This window comes from Accipiter gentilis, chromosome 1 (genome assembly GCF_929443795.1).
Source record: "Accipiter gentilis chromosome 1, bAccGen1.1, whole genome shotgun sequence".
In the NCBI taxonomy this organism is placed as follows: domain Eukaryota; kingdom Metazoa; phylum Chordata; class Aves; order Accipitriformes; family Accipitridae; genus Astur; species Astur gentilis.
The window spans coordinates 28,609,239-28,627,098 of NC_064880.1; the positions used below are offsets into that span (position 1 = coordinate 28,609,239).

The 17,860-nt window shown below is 38.4% G+C and overlaps 1 protein-coding gene across 7 annotated transcripts in view; it reads left to right on the forward strand.

Annotated features, from left to right (window-relative positions):
• Nucleotides 1-17,860, forward strand: part of ZNF385B (zinc finger protein 385B) — a 175,395-nt gene that overhangs the window by 122,652 nt on the left and 34,883 nt on the right. For all 7 annotated transcript variants that reach the window (XM_049812949.1, XM_049812934.1, XM_049812942.1 and 4 more), the window contains one exon: nucleotides 13,092-13,202. In XM_049812949.1, coding sequence (XP_049668906.1) covers nucleotides 13,092-13,202 — 111 coding nt within the window. The remainder of the gene's footprint in view (nucleotides 1-13,091; nucleotides 13,203-17,860) is intronic.

The window sequence follows — 17,860 nt, forward strand, 5'->3', positions numbered from 1 at the left end:
AATTATAAGAATGCAGCTAAGAATTAATTCTTTTTGTACTCTTTCTTTATGAATGTGGATATAGCTAGTGGTCCTTTAATCTAGATACAGTCAATTTTATGGCAACTTAAAAGTTCTGTATGGCAATTTAAAGTCATAGTGTGAAACCCGTCTGTCTTTAGCATACCTGAAAACCAATGTTACACAGGTTTGAAGCACTGACCAGCTCATTTCAACTGCCAGATCAAGGTTGATTTGAAGATCTGTGCCTTTCAAACCAGTCTTCTCTGTATTCAATCTGTCTGGTCTCACAGTAGAGACACCACGAACTGCAGCTCCTTCCCCAGTTAACTGGGGAAGTGTTAACACTAGGGAAAGAGCATCATATTTCTTGCTCATGTATTTCTTAGAAGAGGCAGGTTTCTACCTGGCTTTGTGTCTCATTTATTTAGATTTAAAAAAAAACCAACAACAAACCACCACCAAAAAAAAAAACCCACAATAGATTTCGATGCTACATTGTTTAAGGACTGGTTTAATTAGAAATGGAACATTCCTTTAAAGATTCGTATCTAAATACAGCGCTTTTTAATCAAAAGCATTTTAAAGGCTGTTTGTGTATTGTGTGGTACTTATAAAAAAACCCAAAACCCCAAACCCAAACCAGAAACATCATTATTGATTTTTAAATTAAGAAAGCCTATTATTCCTTACTTACTATGAAGAGTAGATGACAGCTGTCAGCTAGCATACTTATGCAACTCTTGGTTCTGATTTGCTTCTCATTTATATTCAGCCATTTTATACATTTATATTCAAATGTATATATACACATCTAATTTATCCTCTTTTTAGATATTTTTTTTTCAGCATGTGAAAGGTAATGATATTAATTAATTTCAAAAGACTAGGCTGCTTATGTCTTTCTTCTCTCCTGCTCACACAATTAATCAAGGCCATGAATTTGTCCCTAACCTCTCTTTGCACGGTTCAGAACTGTAGAGGAAATTCAAATCTACCTGATGGCATATCATTTGTCTTTGTGGTGTTGGTGTTCTGGAGCAGGCTGGGAGCAAGAAGACTGTCAGCAAAACTTAAAGCAGACCCTTAAAAAGAAAAGGGTCATATCTAAGGACCATTTCAAAGATGAAAGCAAAAATCAGGAATCTTGTTTACCCCACATATTATCTAAGCTGCTTTTCTGACTACAAACTCCTAGGCTTGAGTCTTTTCACAGGATTCCACTGAAAGGTAATTTTTCATATTATTTTACCTAGTCATATTATTTTACTGTCAGGTGGTAATAGGTAGTGTAACAATAATAGCTTTGCTCTCCAAGTATGTTGTTGGTTTGATTTCTAGCAAGTCTCATACTGTAGTCTGTTTTTATTTTTTGCTGGATCTGGAGGCAAGATGGTTTTGGTAGTGGTTTTTTGTTGAGCTGAACATAGCTGAGTGTTCTGAATAGCAGCAGCCTAAATAATGAATAGCAGGTATATAGCATCTTCCATCAGATGATTTTGAAGGGTTATAAATGTGTTATTTAGACCTTTCAGCCTTTTTGTGAGGTTGCATATATTTTTATCCCCATTTTACAATTGAATAATATAAGGCTCAGGTGAAGAGACTCAAGAACAGTTAAAAGTGTAAGCCAGCAAAGCCACAAAGGGAAGGGAAATTGTCATATTTCTTGAGTATTAGTATAATTATTGAGTTTGTACTTTGTTCTTTTTCTAAAGTTTGATCTGTAAAAGTTCATTTTACAGATAGAAAGTCTTGTACTATAGTAGGGGAGTAATCTGGATGGATTAAAAAAAAAAAAGCTGCTGATCACTTAAAGCTGGTTCAGTTTAGTATAAAAAAAAAAAAAAAAAGCATTAAACATCAGATACTTCCTTTTTTCCCCTCATTCTCCATTTGCGTAGTGGGGGTATTCTCTTTTATCCCAAAACATTTTCAGCAGCTTTGTTTCTTTATTTTGCCTATGAAAATCTCCAATCTTGTCTGGAGCAGAAAATTTGACATTTTTCTACCATAAGGGTTAAATCTATTGTGGGTGTTCACATTACAAACACAATCATTTTATGTATTTCTTTCCTCACTTCAGAATAAGTCTTGTGAGAAACTGAGACCAGATTCAGATATTTTTTTTTGCTATGGTGCCTCACCAATTCTTTCTTTCTTTGGGTTAGGTCTTTTTACAGCAATCAAATATTAAATTTTAATAAACTTTTACATGACAATTTCTAAAGTTGCAGTGGTATTTAATTTTCAGAACGCTCTTTCTAAGGCTCACCTAAATATGATTTTCTAAACCAGAAATTATTTTTAACATGCAATAAACATATGCATGGATGAAGGGAAGGAAAGGCAGAGGAAGTATTCCCAGCACGGAAAAATAATAGTAAAAAGAATAAAAAGGTGTTTTCTCAATTATCTTTTGATCTTTGTGCTTAATCATATCACGTTATATGAGGAGAAGAGAGGGATAGGGAGAGATTAGAGTTATTTACCTGATTTTTATTTTTTTTTAAATATCAGAGTTTCTTGATTTAAGCCAGAGAAGTGCAAAGACTGAAGAGGACAGAAGAGCCAAAGGTTAGAAAATCCCTGATTTTGTTTCAGTTGGACAGTGTAGAATGTTTTTCCTTTTGCTTATATTGGTCCTAACCATGATTTTGGATGCCAGGTGCCCACTAAAGCCGCTCTATCACTCCTCCTGCCTCAGCTTGACAGGGGAGAGAAAATATAATGAAAGGCTCATGGGTCGAGATAAGGACAGGGAGAGATCACTCACCAATTACTGTCATGGGCAAAACAGGCTCAACTTGGGGAAATTAGCTTAATTTATTACCAATCAAATCAGAGTAGGGGAATGAGAAATAAAAGTCAAATCTTAAAAACACGTTCCCCCTGCCCCTTCCTTCTCCCTGGGCTTAACTCCACTCCCGATTTTCTCTACCTCCTCCTCTCCAAGCGGCGCAGGGGGATGGGGAATGGGGGTTGGGGTCAGTCCATCACACGTTGTCTCTGCTGCTCCTTCCTCTTCAGGGGAGGACTTCTCACTCTTCCCCTGCTCCAGCGTGGGGTCCCTTCCACGGGAGACAGTTCTCCACAGACTTCTCCAATGTGAGTCCTTCCCACAGGCTGCAGTTCTTCACAAACTGCTACAGCATGGATCCCTTCCATGGGCTGCAGTCCTTCAGGCACAGACTGCTCCAGTGTGGGATCCCTGTGGGGTCACAAGTCCTGCCACAAAACCTGCTCCAGCATGGGCTCCTCTCTCCATGGGGCCACAGGTCCTGCCAGGAGCCTGCTCCAGCGCGGGCTCTCCATGGGGTCACAGCCTCCTTTGGGCATCCACCTGCTCTGGCGTGGGGTCCTCCCAGGGCTGCAGGTGGAGATCTGGTCCACCATGGACCTCCATGGGCTGCAGGGGGACAGCCTGCCTCACCATGCTCTTCCCCACGGGCTGCAGGGGAATCTCAGATCTGGGACCTGGAGCACCTTCTCCCCCTCCTTCTTCACTGACCTTGGGGTCTGCAGGGCTGTTTCTCTCACATATTCTCACTCCTCTCTCTGGCTGCAGTTTCCGTTGTGCAGGGTTTTTTCCACCCTTCTTAAATACGTTCTTCCAGAGGCACTACCACCATCGCTGATGGGCTCAGCCTTGGCCAGCAGCGGGTCCATCTTGGAGCCAGCTGGCATTGGCTCTATAGGACATAGGGGAAGCTTCGAGCAGCTTCTCACAGAAGCCACCCCTGTAGCCCCCCTGCTACCAAAACCTTGCCATGCAAACCCAATACATTAATTCTGCTGAGAAGGCTGGGATTCATCATTGGCCTCCTGAGCTTGGTCTAATAAAGTCTTGCAAATTAGACTTTCTAAGTGAAAACCCTACTGAAAGCAGTCTCTGCTTCTAACATAAGATTCCCAGGTTGGTGCTACTTCAGCCAGCTCCCTCTCCCAGACTGGGTCAGGACACAGCCTGTTGGAGAGACATGTGATAGTGAAATTATTTGTGCTGGCACACAAGTTGGATAAATGGGCACGTCAGTAAAGATTTAGGGCTGTGTTTCCCACATCAATGCTGAGGCAAGAAGATTAATGCATTTCTTGTTAAAACAAAAAAGATCTAATTAAGTAGGTAAAGAGAAAGTATATTTGAGCATATTGTTCTAACTTTTTGTACCTATGTTTCAATGGGATATTGAAAATCTGAAAAGGAGTCAGAGAAAACCTACCAAATGAATCAAGGCTTTTATAGTGAGAGGCTTAAGGAACATATTTTGTTTATCAAAGAGAAGGTTAAGAGCTGATCTGATTGCAGTGCCTGCACATTCAGAAGGTATCTGAGATTAGGGTGACCTTTAATAGAGAAACACAACTAGATTGAGTGGTTTATAACAGACATGGTAAGCATTGCTTCCCCAGTGATGTAAATTAACTTAGTTGGAAACTTTTAAATCAAGCTGTTGAGGTTTCTTCCTGAAATGTAGGCTCCAGTTGACCAGAAATTATTGGACTTTCATAATAGGAAGGGCCGAAACTCTCCAGTGAATGAAATCGTGTCATGAATTTTTCAGGAAATCAGATGTAATGGTTCCTTCTGGCCTAAAACAAATCTGTAAATTGCTGCAGACATCGCTTTCAGTATTCTGTGTGATTGTGAATGCAGGCAAGCAGAGAGTATCATCCCCTTTTTCATTTTTCCATGCAAGCTGTACTTTAAAAGAGGAACATGCAAGAGTGTAGCACACCAATTGGCTCTGCATTATGCCATAGGACTAGAGATAAAAAAGTAGGGAGGGAAGCCTAACTGCTAGTGGCCAGAGACAAAAAATTGGTCTCCCAAGTCCAGGACTCCAGCCCTGCAACTCTGTTAACAGAAATAATGTGGAATTTACAAAAATAAAATTAACTGATTCTTGTTCTCTAAAAGAAAAATGGGGTAGCTGAACTTATTAATATTTCACCTCTTTTAAGACATTAAAGGCTGTTCCCAGCTCTGGGTGCCCCTTTAGTTGTCTTGCACTAAAAATGAAGTAGAAGTGTAAACTCTAGAGGTGTGTCTTTTGCTTTTTTATTTTTCAAGTACTCACTGTTATTTCAACAACTTTTCATGGATAGCTGTAGTATCTGACATGGTAGCAAGTGAATTACAGCAAGATTTTTTTTTTGGTTTAAAATGCCTCCAGGCTGATTTCTCTGACTAGTAGTAGTGTGAGGAGGTCACAGCTATCACAGCCACTGTTTTCCTTGGGGAAGCTGGACCTTTCTGCCAAATTGATCAGGAGGGGCAGGGACAAACACAGTGAGAAGTTGCATTCAGAGAGACCTGCCTTCAGAGTACAATGTTTTTGTTGTATTTTAGGAACCATGTGGAAGGGAAGGGAGGTATTAGTCCCTGTAATCTGTATTCTTTCTTAGTGGATGCTTATGTCTTTCTGCACTTGGAGAAAGACATCTACTGAGAATCTAAAAAATTAAAAAAAAAAAAGTAAAATGTTGTAACCTGAGTGTGGTTGGGTTTGATTTCAGTGAGAGCCAGATTTCATGCCCTATGCAAATGTGCTATATGTAAGTACATTAAGAGACCCTGTTAAACAACAGAATATGATTAAAGCAACCCTTAGTTAGACCACAGGGTTATGGTAAAAACCCCTATAATGTTATAAATTAATTATTATTTCTGTTCTAATGAAACATTGGCACAAGCCTCTGGATCAGCTGCTGGGAATCTGACGGAAGCCCTCCCCTGGCTTGGTTATTTGCCTTTTACATCTGCCTGGTTTTTTGTCAAACCTCAAAGTGTTGTGAAGAGCACAGAGATATCAGTGTGGGGAGGTGGTGTTGGGAACTGCAGGCTCACTGTACAGAAATACATCTCAGTGGCAACACGCTCTGTGCTAGTTAAGGAGGGCCGATATGTGGGAAGCATTGACGGCACTCCCACAAGAAAAGGAAGTTGTGCACATCATAGAATCATAGAATCATTTAGGTTGGAAAAGACCCCTAAGATCATCAAATCCAACTGTTAACCTACCACTGCCAAGTCTACCACTAAACCATGTCCCTAAGTGCCACATTGAGATGTCTTTTAAATGCCTCCAGAGATGGTGGCTTCACCACTTCCCCGGGCAGCCTGTTCCAGTACTTGACAACCCTTTTGGTGAAGAAATTTTTCCTAATATCCGATCTAAACCTCCCCTGGCACAACTTCAGGCTGTGTCCTCTTGTCCTATCACTTGTTACTTGGGAAAAGAGACTGACACCCACCTTGCTACAACCTCCTTTCAGATAGAGCTGACTCAATTGTTCCTGGTGATGCAAAATAGGCAAGGAGACATATAACAGTATAGCATTGATTTGAACGGTAAATTACAATTAGCGTTAGCCAAATGAGAAGTATGTTCCCTGTTGGGACAAAAGCAGCACGAACATGGAGAGAACAGATTCTTGCTAGTCTGCGTTGGCTGAGTGTGCCAAGTATTGCATCACAATATTAATGTTCTGATTTTATGCTGGGCATTTTAAGTATGTGCTCTGTTGAGTATGTGTATTCACTTGTGTCACTCTTTCAGTCATCCTAATATGTACAGTTATGGTAGGAGGCTGTGTATACATGTCAGAGTTCACAATAAGATTCAGCGTATGGTCACTGTCCATAGTGGCGGTGTGCTCAGCTTTCCTGACAACTGGAGCTCAAACACAGGAGTAGTTCAGATAGGCCTTGTGATCTAGAAGGATGTTGAAAAGATCTGATCTACAGGATATTTGTTGGTGTTTGCCTACTTATAATTAATAATAATAATGGCACACAAATAAGAAGTGTTTTCCAACAGTTTAAAAAAAATCCCAGAATTTAATTTAGATGCTGCTCCTGCATTTTTAATTTATATATGCCACTGTTTTCTCCCTTTGCCAGGGGGAGACATTGGATTATATTATCAGTTTGTTCCACATACGTTTTAAAATTTTGCTTTATCAGAGTAGAACAACACAGTATGCCGTAGGGCCACTCTCAGTGTTTTTTTCAGAAGCTTCTTAATGCCTAGTGGTTAAGTGATACTCAGTTAAATCTCTTATGCCCACTTACCAATATTCTGTTTACAAATGCTTGTCTAACAGACAACTCTAGATTTGACCCAAGAGTTACATCATGATGAGAGGTAGCTGAATTGAGGGCATAAATTCCCAGTCACAATTTTAAACCTTACTCATATTTAAGGTTATGCTGCTGTTATGAGAAGACAGAGGTTTTGAGTGTAGATTTTTGTTGGAGTGGTAGAAATAGCATAGTGTTATGACACTTGCTTAGCATGCTTCAGTAGCTAAGCAGATCAGGAAGAGAAGGAAAGCTTAGAAATTAGGTTATTAGGTAGAAATGGCAAATGTTAATCAGCACACTATCACCAGCTCAGATGTGTAACCAGCAATTTACCCCTGGATACTAGGCAAGCACCAAAAGCTTCAACACAGATAAGCATCTGGGTTTATCCAAACTTTTAAACTGGAGATTGCACCTGAGCAAAATCTACTACAAACATTCTGGATTTCCAACATCATAAAAAGTAGCTTTTCTTGCAATGTAGTGTTACCTCATTTAAACAAAAGGCTTACAAATTACACCTAACCTTTCGGTTTGTAGCAACTTAGCTCTTGACAGGATTAGTGCAATTTATTTCTGAGACTCACAAATTGGTGTTTGTACTGTCTGCTATGTGTAAAGAGATCTTTTAATATAACGAGAAGTTCAGTTTTACTGAAGGAGTTCTTCTGATACACTTGGTCGATTTTTTTTCTCCTTCCTATGCCTGCTTTGATGTCTCTTAGTAGTCTTGTTCAGTTCCCAGAAGACAGCAGAAGAATCTGTGGTACCATGACATGCAGCAGGGCAGGGAGAGTTTCTGGTAGCAAGCATTATAAGGCAATTCAAGGATGAAATTGTTGAATTACTGATGATAATGTGTAACAGCTCATATAAAATTGCTTTTGTACCTGAGGACTGAAGGGTGGCAAAGGTGATGCAAGTTTTTTAAACCCATTCCATGGAGAATGTAAGCTTTTGGGTGGCGTATTTTTGCCAGGCAAATTAATAGAAACCTTAATAAGGATAGTATAAGAGGACACCTCATACTGTAGACTGTCTGTAAAGTGTCAACATAATTCCTTTTAAAAGATAAATCCTTCTTTACAAACCTGTTTGTAGGTGTCAACAGAGATGCGAATAATGATGTTTTATGTGACATATTTTGAATTACCTACCAAAAGGGTTTTCAGAAAACCAGTTGGCAAAGGTTTTTAAGAAAACTAAATTGGCATCAGAGGATCCTGACATGCCAAAAAGATGCTTGTGAAGTGAGCGAGCTGAGGAAGTTTGCTAATGGTGAAGTTCTTCAAGGTAGTGAGGACAAAGAAAGACCAAATCATTGTGAAAGACCTTAATGAGACTGAGAAGCCAGACAATAAATGGTTGGTGAAGTTCCATCTAGATAAATGTAAAGTGATGCACGTGCAAGGAAAACGTCACAAAACTTCATGTAGAAAGTAATGTGCCATGAATTGGCCATTAGCACTTGGGAGTGAGATCATAGGTTTATAATAGTGTTTCCATGAAAACATCAGCTCAGCGTTCAGTACTGACCCGCCCTGAGTATTGTATATGGTTCCTGTCCATGTCTTCAAAATACTTGATTGTATTTGTTAAATTGTGGTAGAATTGAGAAAGACAAAAAGGATGCTCAAAGGAATGGAACGGTTTTCATGCACAGAATGACTGAGCAACACAGAGATAACTTGGGATGTGGTACAGGTCTTATAAAATTGAGCTGCATGGAGCTACGTTTAACCAAAAAGAATTGTTTCTTGACACAGCAGATTGTAGGCATTGGAACTCAATGCAGAGTGCAAACAGTTTTATATCAGTTCAGGGAGTGACTATGCAAGAAAAGGTCACTGGGATTTACCAAATACACAGAATGTCAACCTGGTGAAAATAGTTAGGGGAAACATGATGTATGTTTGTGCTGCTCCTGTTCTTCTCTTGGTAACTACATAGGATTGTTTGGGGGATAAAATGATAGGCTAGATGGAGCTTCAACAGAGTTTAACGGTTCTTCTATGCTTTTGGATTTTCTGTTGCTGCATTTGCATTTTTTAAGTGCTTTGAAAGTCATTGTTATCAGTCTCAGTAGTTGTAGAATATTTCTCATGTCTGCATGTTCTGAAATCAGGAAGTGGAAGAAGTAGTAGTAGATTACTGCTGAAACCTGTCGGGATTCTGTTAATCCTCACTCACGTTGATAGTTTGGGTGGTTTTAAGGAGACTTGTTGCAAAAAGATAGTACCTTCAACTTTGTTGGAAAGACATTTTTAAATTTATTTTTTTATTAAAACAATTGAAATAGGAGAACAAGACTGAAAGGTTTTTAAACTTAGTTATGGCTACCAGAGTGTTGTGGTTTAAACCCAGCCGACAACTAAGCACCACGCAGCTGCTTGCTCACTCCCCCACCCCTACCCACTGTGGGATGGGGAGGACAGTTGAAAAAAAGTAAACCTCATGGGTCGAGATAAGAACAGTTTAATAACTGAGATAAAATAAAATATAATAATAATAATAATTGTAAAGCAAAAGAAGATAATGAAGAGAGAGAGAAATAAAACCCAAGAAAAACAAGTGATGCACAATGCAATTGGTCACCACCTGCTGACCGATGCCCAGCCAGTCCCCGAGCAGTGATCCCGGCCTCCTGGCCAACTCCCCCAGTTAATATATTGAATATGATGTTCTATGGTATGGAGTATGTCTTTGGCTAGTTCAGGTCAGCTGTCCTGGCCATGCTCCCTCCCAACTTCTTGCACACCTCCTCACTGGCAGAGCATGGGGAAGTGAAAAAACCCTTGACTTAGGATAAGCACTGCTTAACAACAACTAAAATGTCAGGGTGTTATCAACATTATTCTCATACTAAATCCAAAACACAGCACTGTACCAGCTACTAGGAAGAAAATTAACTCTGTCCCATCCAAAACTGGGAAACAGAGCACTGTGAATTGCTTTATTAATTCCTCCTGTAACATAAACAATGTAGTGGAGGTTTTTATTTGCATTTGTGGTAGCTGTTAGCTTCTGTTATTATTTTGTTTTATAGAACTGTTTTTTAAATACTAGTGCTTCCCACTGGGCAAAGTATGCTGCGTCATTTCCTAATATATACCTCAACAAATTACTCTCTCCCTCTTTCCTACTCCTTCCCTGCAATGAAAAGGATGATTTTGTGTAGTGATCTGAGATCAGTTTACCCTGCAGCATTAATCTTCTAACAGAGAGATACTATTTTATTTTTCCAGCATGCTGTAATCCACCCCAGTTTCTGATATATTTAAAACCTATTAATTGTTAATGTTGCACTTCTTGAATTCTAATCATGACCAGACTGCATGCAGGGCTCTGGTTTGGGAAGGATCATTAACCGATCCCCTGGGGATCCCGAGTGGTACTTTCTGGAAGCAGCGTGAGCTGTATTATTTGTGTAGGTTTTTGTCCTTGTGCTGCTACATCTGTTTGAAACTGGGACTTTGTGCATAGTCTGCATTGTATGGTTTTGAACGGCATTGCCTAACACTGGTGCTGTGGATTGTTATCTGGAATGCACAGAGGAATCATTGATCACTGCTTCTTTTTTGCCTTTTTTTTTTTTTAAACGGGACTGCAGACGCTAGTGGGTATTTTTGCTATTTCTTTTCACCGATCTCAGACACTTCAAATGGTTGAGGTACTTTTCAGCATTACTCTTTTGTTCTAGATTACCTGATCTAACAATTAATAGTTAAGTTGAAAAGCAAAACATATCTTCCATTTAAAACCAAACCCAAAACTATTCCCTTAATGATACAGCGATGTTTTCATATATATTATAAATGTAATAATATATTCTGACTGGCATATCTATTATAAAATGGATGCTCAAAAAACTTTTAATATGGGTGTATAATTGTGATAGATTATGCAGGGTGATGCAATAAATGGTACAAGTCAGAAACAGAATTTTTTTTGTTATATTTTAAGCTTTTAAATTTTGGACTGTCACTATATTCTAGAAACAGAGGAAACAGGAAATAAGGATATTTATCTTAGGGGTTTTTTAGACTTTATCACATTCATTGTAACAACACTGTGTCATTTAATAATTCAGTAATTCATTCTCGATGAAGTATTTTTACTTCTGTAATTGTCTTAATATGGTACCTCTTTGGCAATGAAAATAGTATTTAATGGCAAAAGCTGATAAAAGTTATATTATCACTCCAGAAAATTTGTTAGCAATGACATTTACAAAACCATGTATTTGGTTTAAAAGGAATGTAGCAAGAAACCTATGTAGCTGTAGTCCAAAGAAATTGTTAAGTGTTTAATGTTAACTAATACATTACTGGAGAATGTCTTCTTAGGCAGATACAATGCAATATGTTTTTCTTGCATTTATGTATTTGTGCATGTGCATATATGTGAAGAAAATCCTCATTAGTGCAGGCTTCTCTGGAAGCTTAAATGCGTACTAAGGGAAAATTACAGTCTTTTATCCTCAGATTTAGAAAGTCTGGAAGCAGCTAATTTACTGTTACAATATTTTAACTAATAAATCAGTAACTTTAACTTTTCTCTCTTCCTTTCTTAAGTCAGTTTAGTATCAAATATGTGATGTATACCACCCAAGGTTTAACAGCCAGGTTTAGTTCCTTCAAATAGTACTGTAAAGGGAAAAACCCATCACTGTGACTGCAAAGGAAGCTTCAGAAAAATATAACTTTATAAAAAAATGAACTATTTTCTCCTGAGCTATTTCAAAAACAAAGTTGGGAAATGAGCACTTATATTTGCTCGTAGACTGCCATTTTTTGTCCTCTCCTCTTCAGGATCCATTTCTCATCTTAAACAAGGATGGAGGACCACATATGCACAGATGCTCATAGGACAATTTTGGTTGAAAGGGACCTCAGAGGTCATCTGGTCCAACCTCATGCTCATAGCAGGATCAGCTGTGAGATCAGACCAGAGATTCTGTTTTATTTGAATTAGAAAAATAAGTTTGAATCTTTTTGAGTCAGGAGATTAATTTTAAGCTGTATCCATGCCACATCAGAAAAAACGATATATTATGCTTAACTGAGGCCTCGACACAGTAGCAGTTATAAACTCTTTTTCCTTAACATCCAGTGCTATTCCCCAGCTCCTGCAGTGTTAACCACAGAGCTCTCTGCGGTCTTGAGGATATTCTAAACTGGTGACCAACAGGAGTCCTGGTATTTAGCAAAGATGTAATAAGTTCCCAGTTCCCAAAAATGTTCACTCAAATTTAAAATTAATATATTCAGTGTATCACCTATCTCACATTTTCCATGGTGTTAAAATGTTTTCTGAAGCGTGGTAACTTCAGTACCCTTTCCCAGTGCAAACACTCCCTGCGTGCTCCTCTGAACTTCAGCCTTCACATGGGCTCTGTCACTCAGTTCTGCTTGGAAATGTTTGGGGATTGCGACCTTTTTTTTCCCAGCAAGTGGAGTTTCTAATGGAGCCTGCAAAGGACCTCGTCTCACAAAGAGGTCTCCAGGAGAGACTATTTTCCAAATAAGTGCTAGTATCTCTCATGGAACAAAAAAACCAAGTAGAGATAAATGACAGTGATTTTTTAGGGGGCAGAATTTTTGAATGGTTTCTTATAATGTGTCTGTTGGATCAGCAGGTGATAGGGGAAGGCTTTCAGGGGGCTCTTAGCAATTCAGCTGCGATAGCGGGGCCCTGCAGCACAGAGGTTGTACAGGGTTGAGGGGGGAACTGTTCAGTAGCCTGGGGATGGCAGCAACTTTTCTTCATAAGTTCTAGCATGCTACCAATTCCCTAACCTGTGTTAAATCTAATTATGCTACCAATTCCCTAACCTGTGTTAAATCTAATTATGATGAGGGCTGAAATTTTGTTTCCTCCCGTTTATCCGAAAAAAGTAAAGAAAAGAAAAAGCTTCCAGCAGAAAGTATTAATTTTTATTTTTCTTCTGTAATGTATATTGTCCTGAAAAGTTGTAAATTGATTATTGTTTGTTCTCCAGATGGATCCTGTGCAAAAAGCAGTAATAAACCATACATTTGGAGTGTCCATTCCCCCAAAGAAGAAACAAGTCATTTCCTGTAATGTCTGCCAGCTTCGCTTTAACTCTGATGTGAGTATTGGCTATTGTAATTGCTTTTTTTTTTTTTTTTTTTTGTACATTAGGTAGAATTAATCTAAACCTCTTTTTAACACACAAATCATTCCAGTTCTGCCTACATTCCGTTCAGCCTGCTGAGCTGGTATTTTGTCCACTCAGAGGTGGAAGTCCATAAAGGTACATCGCTCTTTGATTTTCTTGAATGGGTCTGGCACAATATCCAATGCCGCATCCATTGATGATATCCCAGTTGACTGTCCAGTAACCTTCAAGAGGTACTGCAAAAAGAAATGTTTTGGGTTTTTTTTTAAAAAAAGGAGGGGGAGCAGACAGAAAAGCTTCCCTGTGAGTTCTGCATGTCATAACTGCTGTTCTTCCAATAGAAATATCTTTTTCCTGTTGTTCCTAGATCCTTGCTGATAATATGTCTTCAGATTTCTTAATAAAGTCACTCTTCCAGTAGCTTTAATTTGTAATAAATATGAACTTTTACATCTAGCTGTCTTTTTGAGTATGATAAAGTTCAAGGAAAGTGTTTTCTGAGGTATAATTAAAAAAAAAAATGCATTACAAAGAGTACATTGACTGCTATGTTTAAATACACACATTTTTCCTGAGTAGCTTGAAAATTAAAGAAATTTAAGAAAACTGTGTCAAAGAAAATTATGACTTTTGGCACTTTGAAAATACGTATTTATTCTTGGAGACTACTTACTAATGTCATTAAGCTAATAAAAAACCCCACCAATTTCTCAGGTTTTTTGTTGATTTCAAGTGTAAGAACAAATCATTAAGTGATGTGTTAATATTATATATTTTGCTGTTAGAATTTCAGTCTGAGAAATAGTTTGCAGACACCTCCTCGAAGCCTTTGAGTACTTGTTGCTCCTAGAGATTCGCAGTAAAGCACCCATACCTATTATTCTGAGTTTCTTTGCCTCTTTCTTCTTTGAAAAGCATTTTGTAAAGTGGTTTCCCCAGTTTCACTTTCTTGTCTAGTCTGGTAGGGATTTTGAAGCAGTGCTATTTTACCTTCAAATTAATTTCTAAATCTGTCATCTTCTGACAAGCTTATTAAACTTTCTTTGAAGTGGCAATATCTACTTAGTTAACTGATTTCAAAACTCATTATTTAAAATTTAGTTCACTTGTCTTTCCTCTTTAAGGTTAAGATTTAAGGGGGGGGGGGAAAATCTTTCTGCTCTGATACTTGGTCCAGATACCTACTTTTACTGATTAAGCAAAGAGCCAATAAAGTTTTAAAAAATTTCCATGGGCTCCATGGATCTGAATCTTGCTTCTGAGCTGGCCCTTACTGTGTCACGAGGGAGGCAGCTCAGCCTGTTCCTGCTCTTCCCTCTCCTCCTGAGGTGAGGCCAGGGTCCCACGGATGATGAGTCCTGTCCCTCGAGGAGTCGCTCACTTTGTCTGCACCAACATTCAGGTGGACAAACTGCACTTCAGGCAGAGACGGACTGAATTACAACTTAGTGGCTCAAAACAAAAAAAGAGCTGAAATATTATATCATTTTGTACATCTGCCAACCAAGCAATTCTTCCTATCTAGACTTACAAACAAAGTAGAACAAAAAGTGCATATTTTATTCCGCTTTCAATGGTGGCACCACAAAAGCATGGCAGCGTATACCCTTGTTTCTTCTTCTGGGGCGGGCATATTCATACGGTGTCATGCTCCTTCCTTTCTAAATGTGATCAATATGCTCAGTTCTTAGTTACAAGAAAATATCATCATCCTTTTGTAATGAATGATTGTAAGAAAAGATGAAGCATCATGACTGTGCTGCTGTTAGTGATAAAATGCAGTTCCTTACTTTCTACAGCAGTTTGCTTTACCAGGACATTCACAAACAACCTGGAAATTTGATTTTAGAGTGTGCTGAGGTTCTAGCAGTGTTACTAATACCAGAAAACACTTAAATATAAATTTAAGTTTCACAAATATTTCAAAACCACAACATACAGGAATATTTGGAGAATGAGTTTTCATAGTATAGCACTTCTATTTTAAAAGCTTTCTAGCCTTTCATTGGATTATTCAGCATCTCCTGGGAAGCTTTTAAATCTTTCCTCCACGTTCAGTCTTTTGACCTGAAGAGTTATTTATCTGAGTGTGTGTTGCCTTTTTTTTTTTTCCCGAGAGAGGAAGATCTTATTTTATTTGCATATTATTCTCACCACTCCCTCCCTGCCCATAATCTGTGTTGCTATAATTTCACTGAGGTAATGCTAATGGCCTTTCGGCCAAGTTCTGCAGACTCTTACAGTTCTTTCTTACTTAGGTTGGTAAAAGCTCCTTCACAGAAATAAAAATCTGGAGTCTTTGCTTGTATTTTCTTTTTTGTCCCTTTATAATGTGAAATTATGCTTAGGGGGTGGAATAGTCTTTATAATCCATCCTGTGTTTATGGGTTGGGAAAAGGGAGTTGGATATTTGTGAACCTTGTAGCTCTTGAATCTCAGTGAATCAGGTTTACCATGTAACATCCTAAGAAGGTATTGAGAGCCTTTTGGTTGGCACCAAACTGTGATAACCTGCATTAAAACCTTGACCATAGCACATTGCAGAATGAGATTTGTAGTACATCCACTTCACATTTGCAGTTTCTTCTAGCTCTACAAGGCTGATATGGTCCTTGTTGTCGATGGGCATTTTCTTCCTTTGAAGTTTCTTTGACCTAAATTATGCAGGCAAATGAAATAAAAATGACAGAACTAAGCTATTAAGTAGTTTTCTTACTTTTGTTTTCCTAGATGAATTTCAGTTGCATGGTGTTTGTGGATTCTGACCTGATTCTAGTAGTGCTTTATCTGTTGCATGAGTAACATATGGACCAGTGGATATTCATCTGTGAGAAGAAGAAAATTGGTTTCCTTGCCTGCAATCTTTTCCTCACACTGTGGACACCCACTGGTCTGGATCAATAGACCGAAAGGTTCAGTCTTTTCAATTTATAGTTGTCAAACCTTCCACTAAATTAATACAGTAAATTGCAAAGGTTTCAGTTTTCTTCTGCTAGTGTGTCTGCAGGTTTAGCTTTGGTGAGACTGTTCTGGCATAAGATTCAGAGGCAGGGATCTGCAGCTATCTGCAGGAAGAGAAGGTCTGTTATCAGGGATGGAAGGAAATTTTAAAATAGGTTGTCTTTAATGTGGGAGTAAACTTCTAATGTTGAAGTGTTGCCTCCTGTATTTTAAAAAATAAAAATTGCTAGGATGATGCTATTTTTAATTCCACAATATTATAATTCAAACAGTGTTTCCTAGCTGAATTCTTCAGGATCTCTCAGTCTATTTTTAAAAGTACAACAGGAAGAAAACACCTGTATACAAACTCTAAATTCAGTCTGGTTTTAGCCTGATCTGTTTATCCTCTTCCAAAAAAAGAAATGATGGGTTTTGACTCATAGACATTTTCATAGACATTTACCATCATACTCTATTTGTCCTTTTCTAGAATTCATTAGCTGCAGTTTGGTCAATTTGAAAGTTGTGTTTTTCTGCTAATGAATTCTGGCACGAACAGTTTGAGCACCCCTTCCAAGCTCTGTCAACTCCAGGAGAAACTGTAGTACAGAAGAGATGATCCAACATCTTAAGAAACAGAAAAATAAAATGCCATCTCTGTGAAGTAACACCAAACTAAAGTTGTTTTTACAGCCTGAACTTTGAGGTCCTTGAATGGGAATTTTATCTGTAATAGTAGTATTGACCTGACAACAGTGGTAACTGAGGTTGCTTCAACAATATTTTTGGTGTGATCTAGTTAAGATGCTCTAGCTGGTACTTAGAGTGGGATTGGGTGCCTAAACCTAAGTGTCTTGTTGTTTGAGTATTTGAGGTATCTGGAACATCCACACCGGGCTGGTAGACCTGACCTCCTGACCTGCAGTTGGAGGTCAGGCAGGGCACCTGAGGACATACCAAATTATACTGGATGCCTGCTTCTAGAACTGAATCCCCAACCATTAGGTTTGCCTTCTATTTTCTTTTTCTTTTCTTCTATATTTTTCTTTTTTTTTGAAGTGTGTGGGGGGGGGGGGGGGTGGCAGTGGGGGGAAGCAGGATTTAGTCAGGAGAAAAAGCATGAAAAGAAATAGGAAAAAGTTAATTGATTGCAAGATTATGATACCAGAAAACTGGGAAGTTAGTAGAGCTCTCATAAATTCAAAGGGAGTGAAATGGCAAAGAAGTGAGGAAGGAGTAGAGAAAAGGCTTTCTCCTAAACTGATTTTTAATGATGGTAGATACCAGGAGTCAACTGCTGTTGAATTAAGTTGGAAATCTCAGTTTAGGAAGGATAATGTTATGAGGATTCGTAGTTGATGAGATTGATTAGTCAGAACAGTCAGTGAGATACTTACTCCAGCCTGCTTAAACTTTATTCTGTTATGCAGAGGAACATACTTTTTTTTTTGAAAACTGTTTTAAAAAAAATAAAGCAACACCATCCATTAATAGTTACAGTTGGATTTGCTCCAGTATATTAGAATAAACACAGGTGTTTCCATCTTGGTGTCAAAATATCTAACACCATTTTATCTTTTAATTTCTACATGATGATGAAACAGGATGTGTTCCAATGCAGCAATGACTAGCGTGTCAGTAAAGCTCAAGCTATGATCTTCTGTTATAATCCAGCTCAGAAAAAA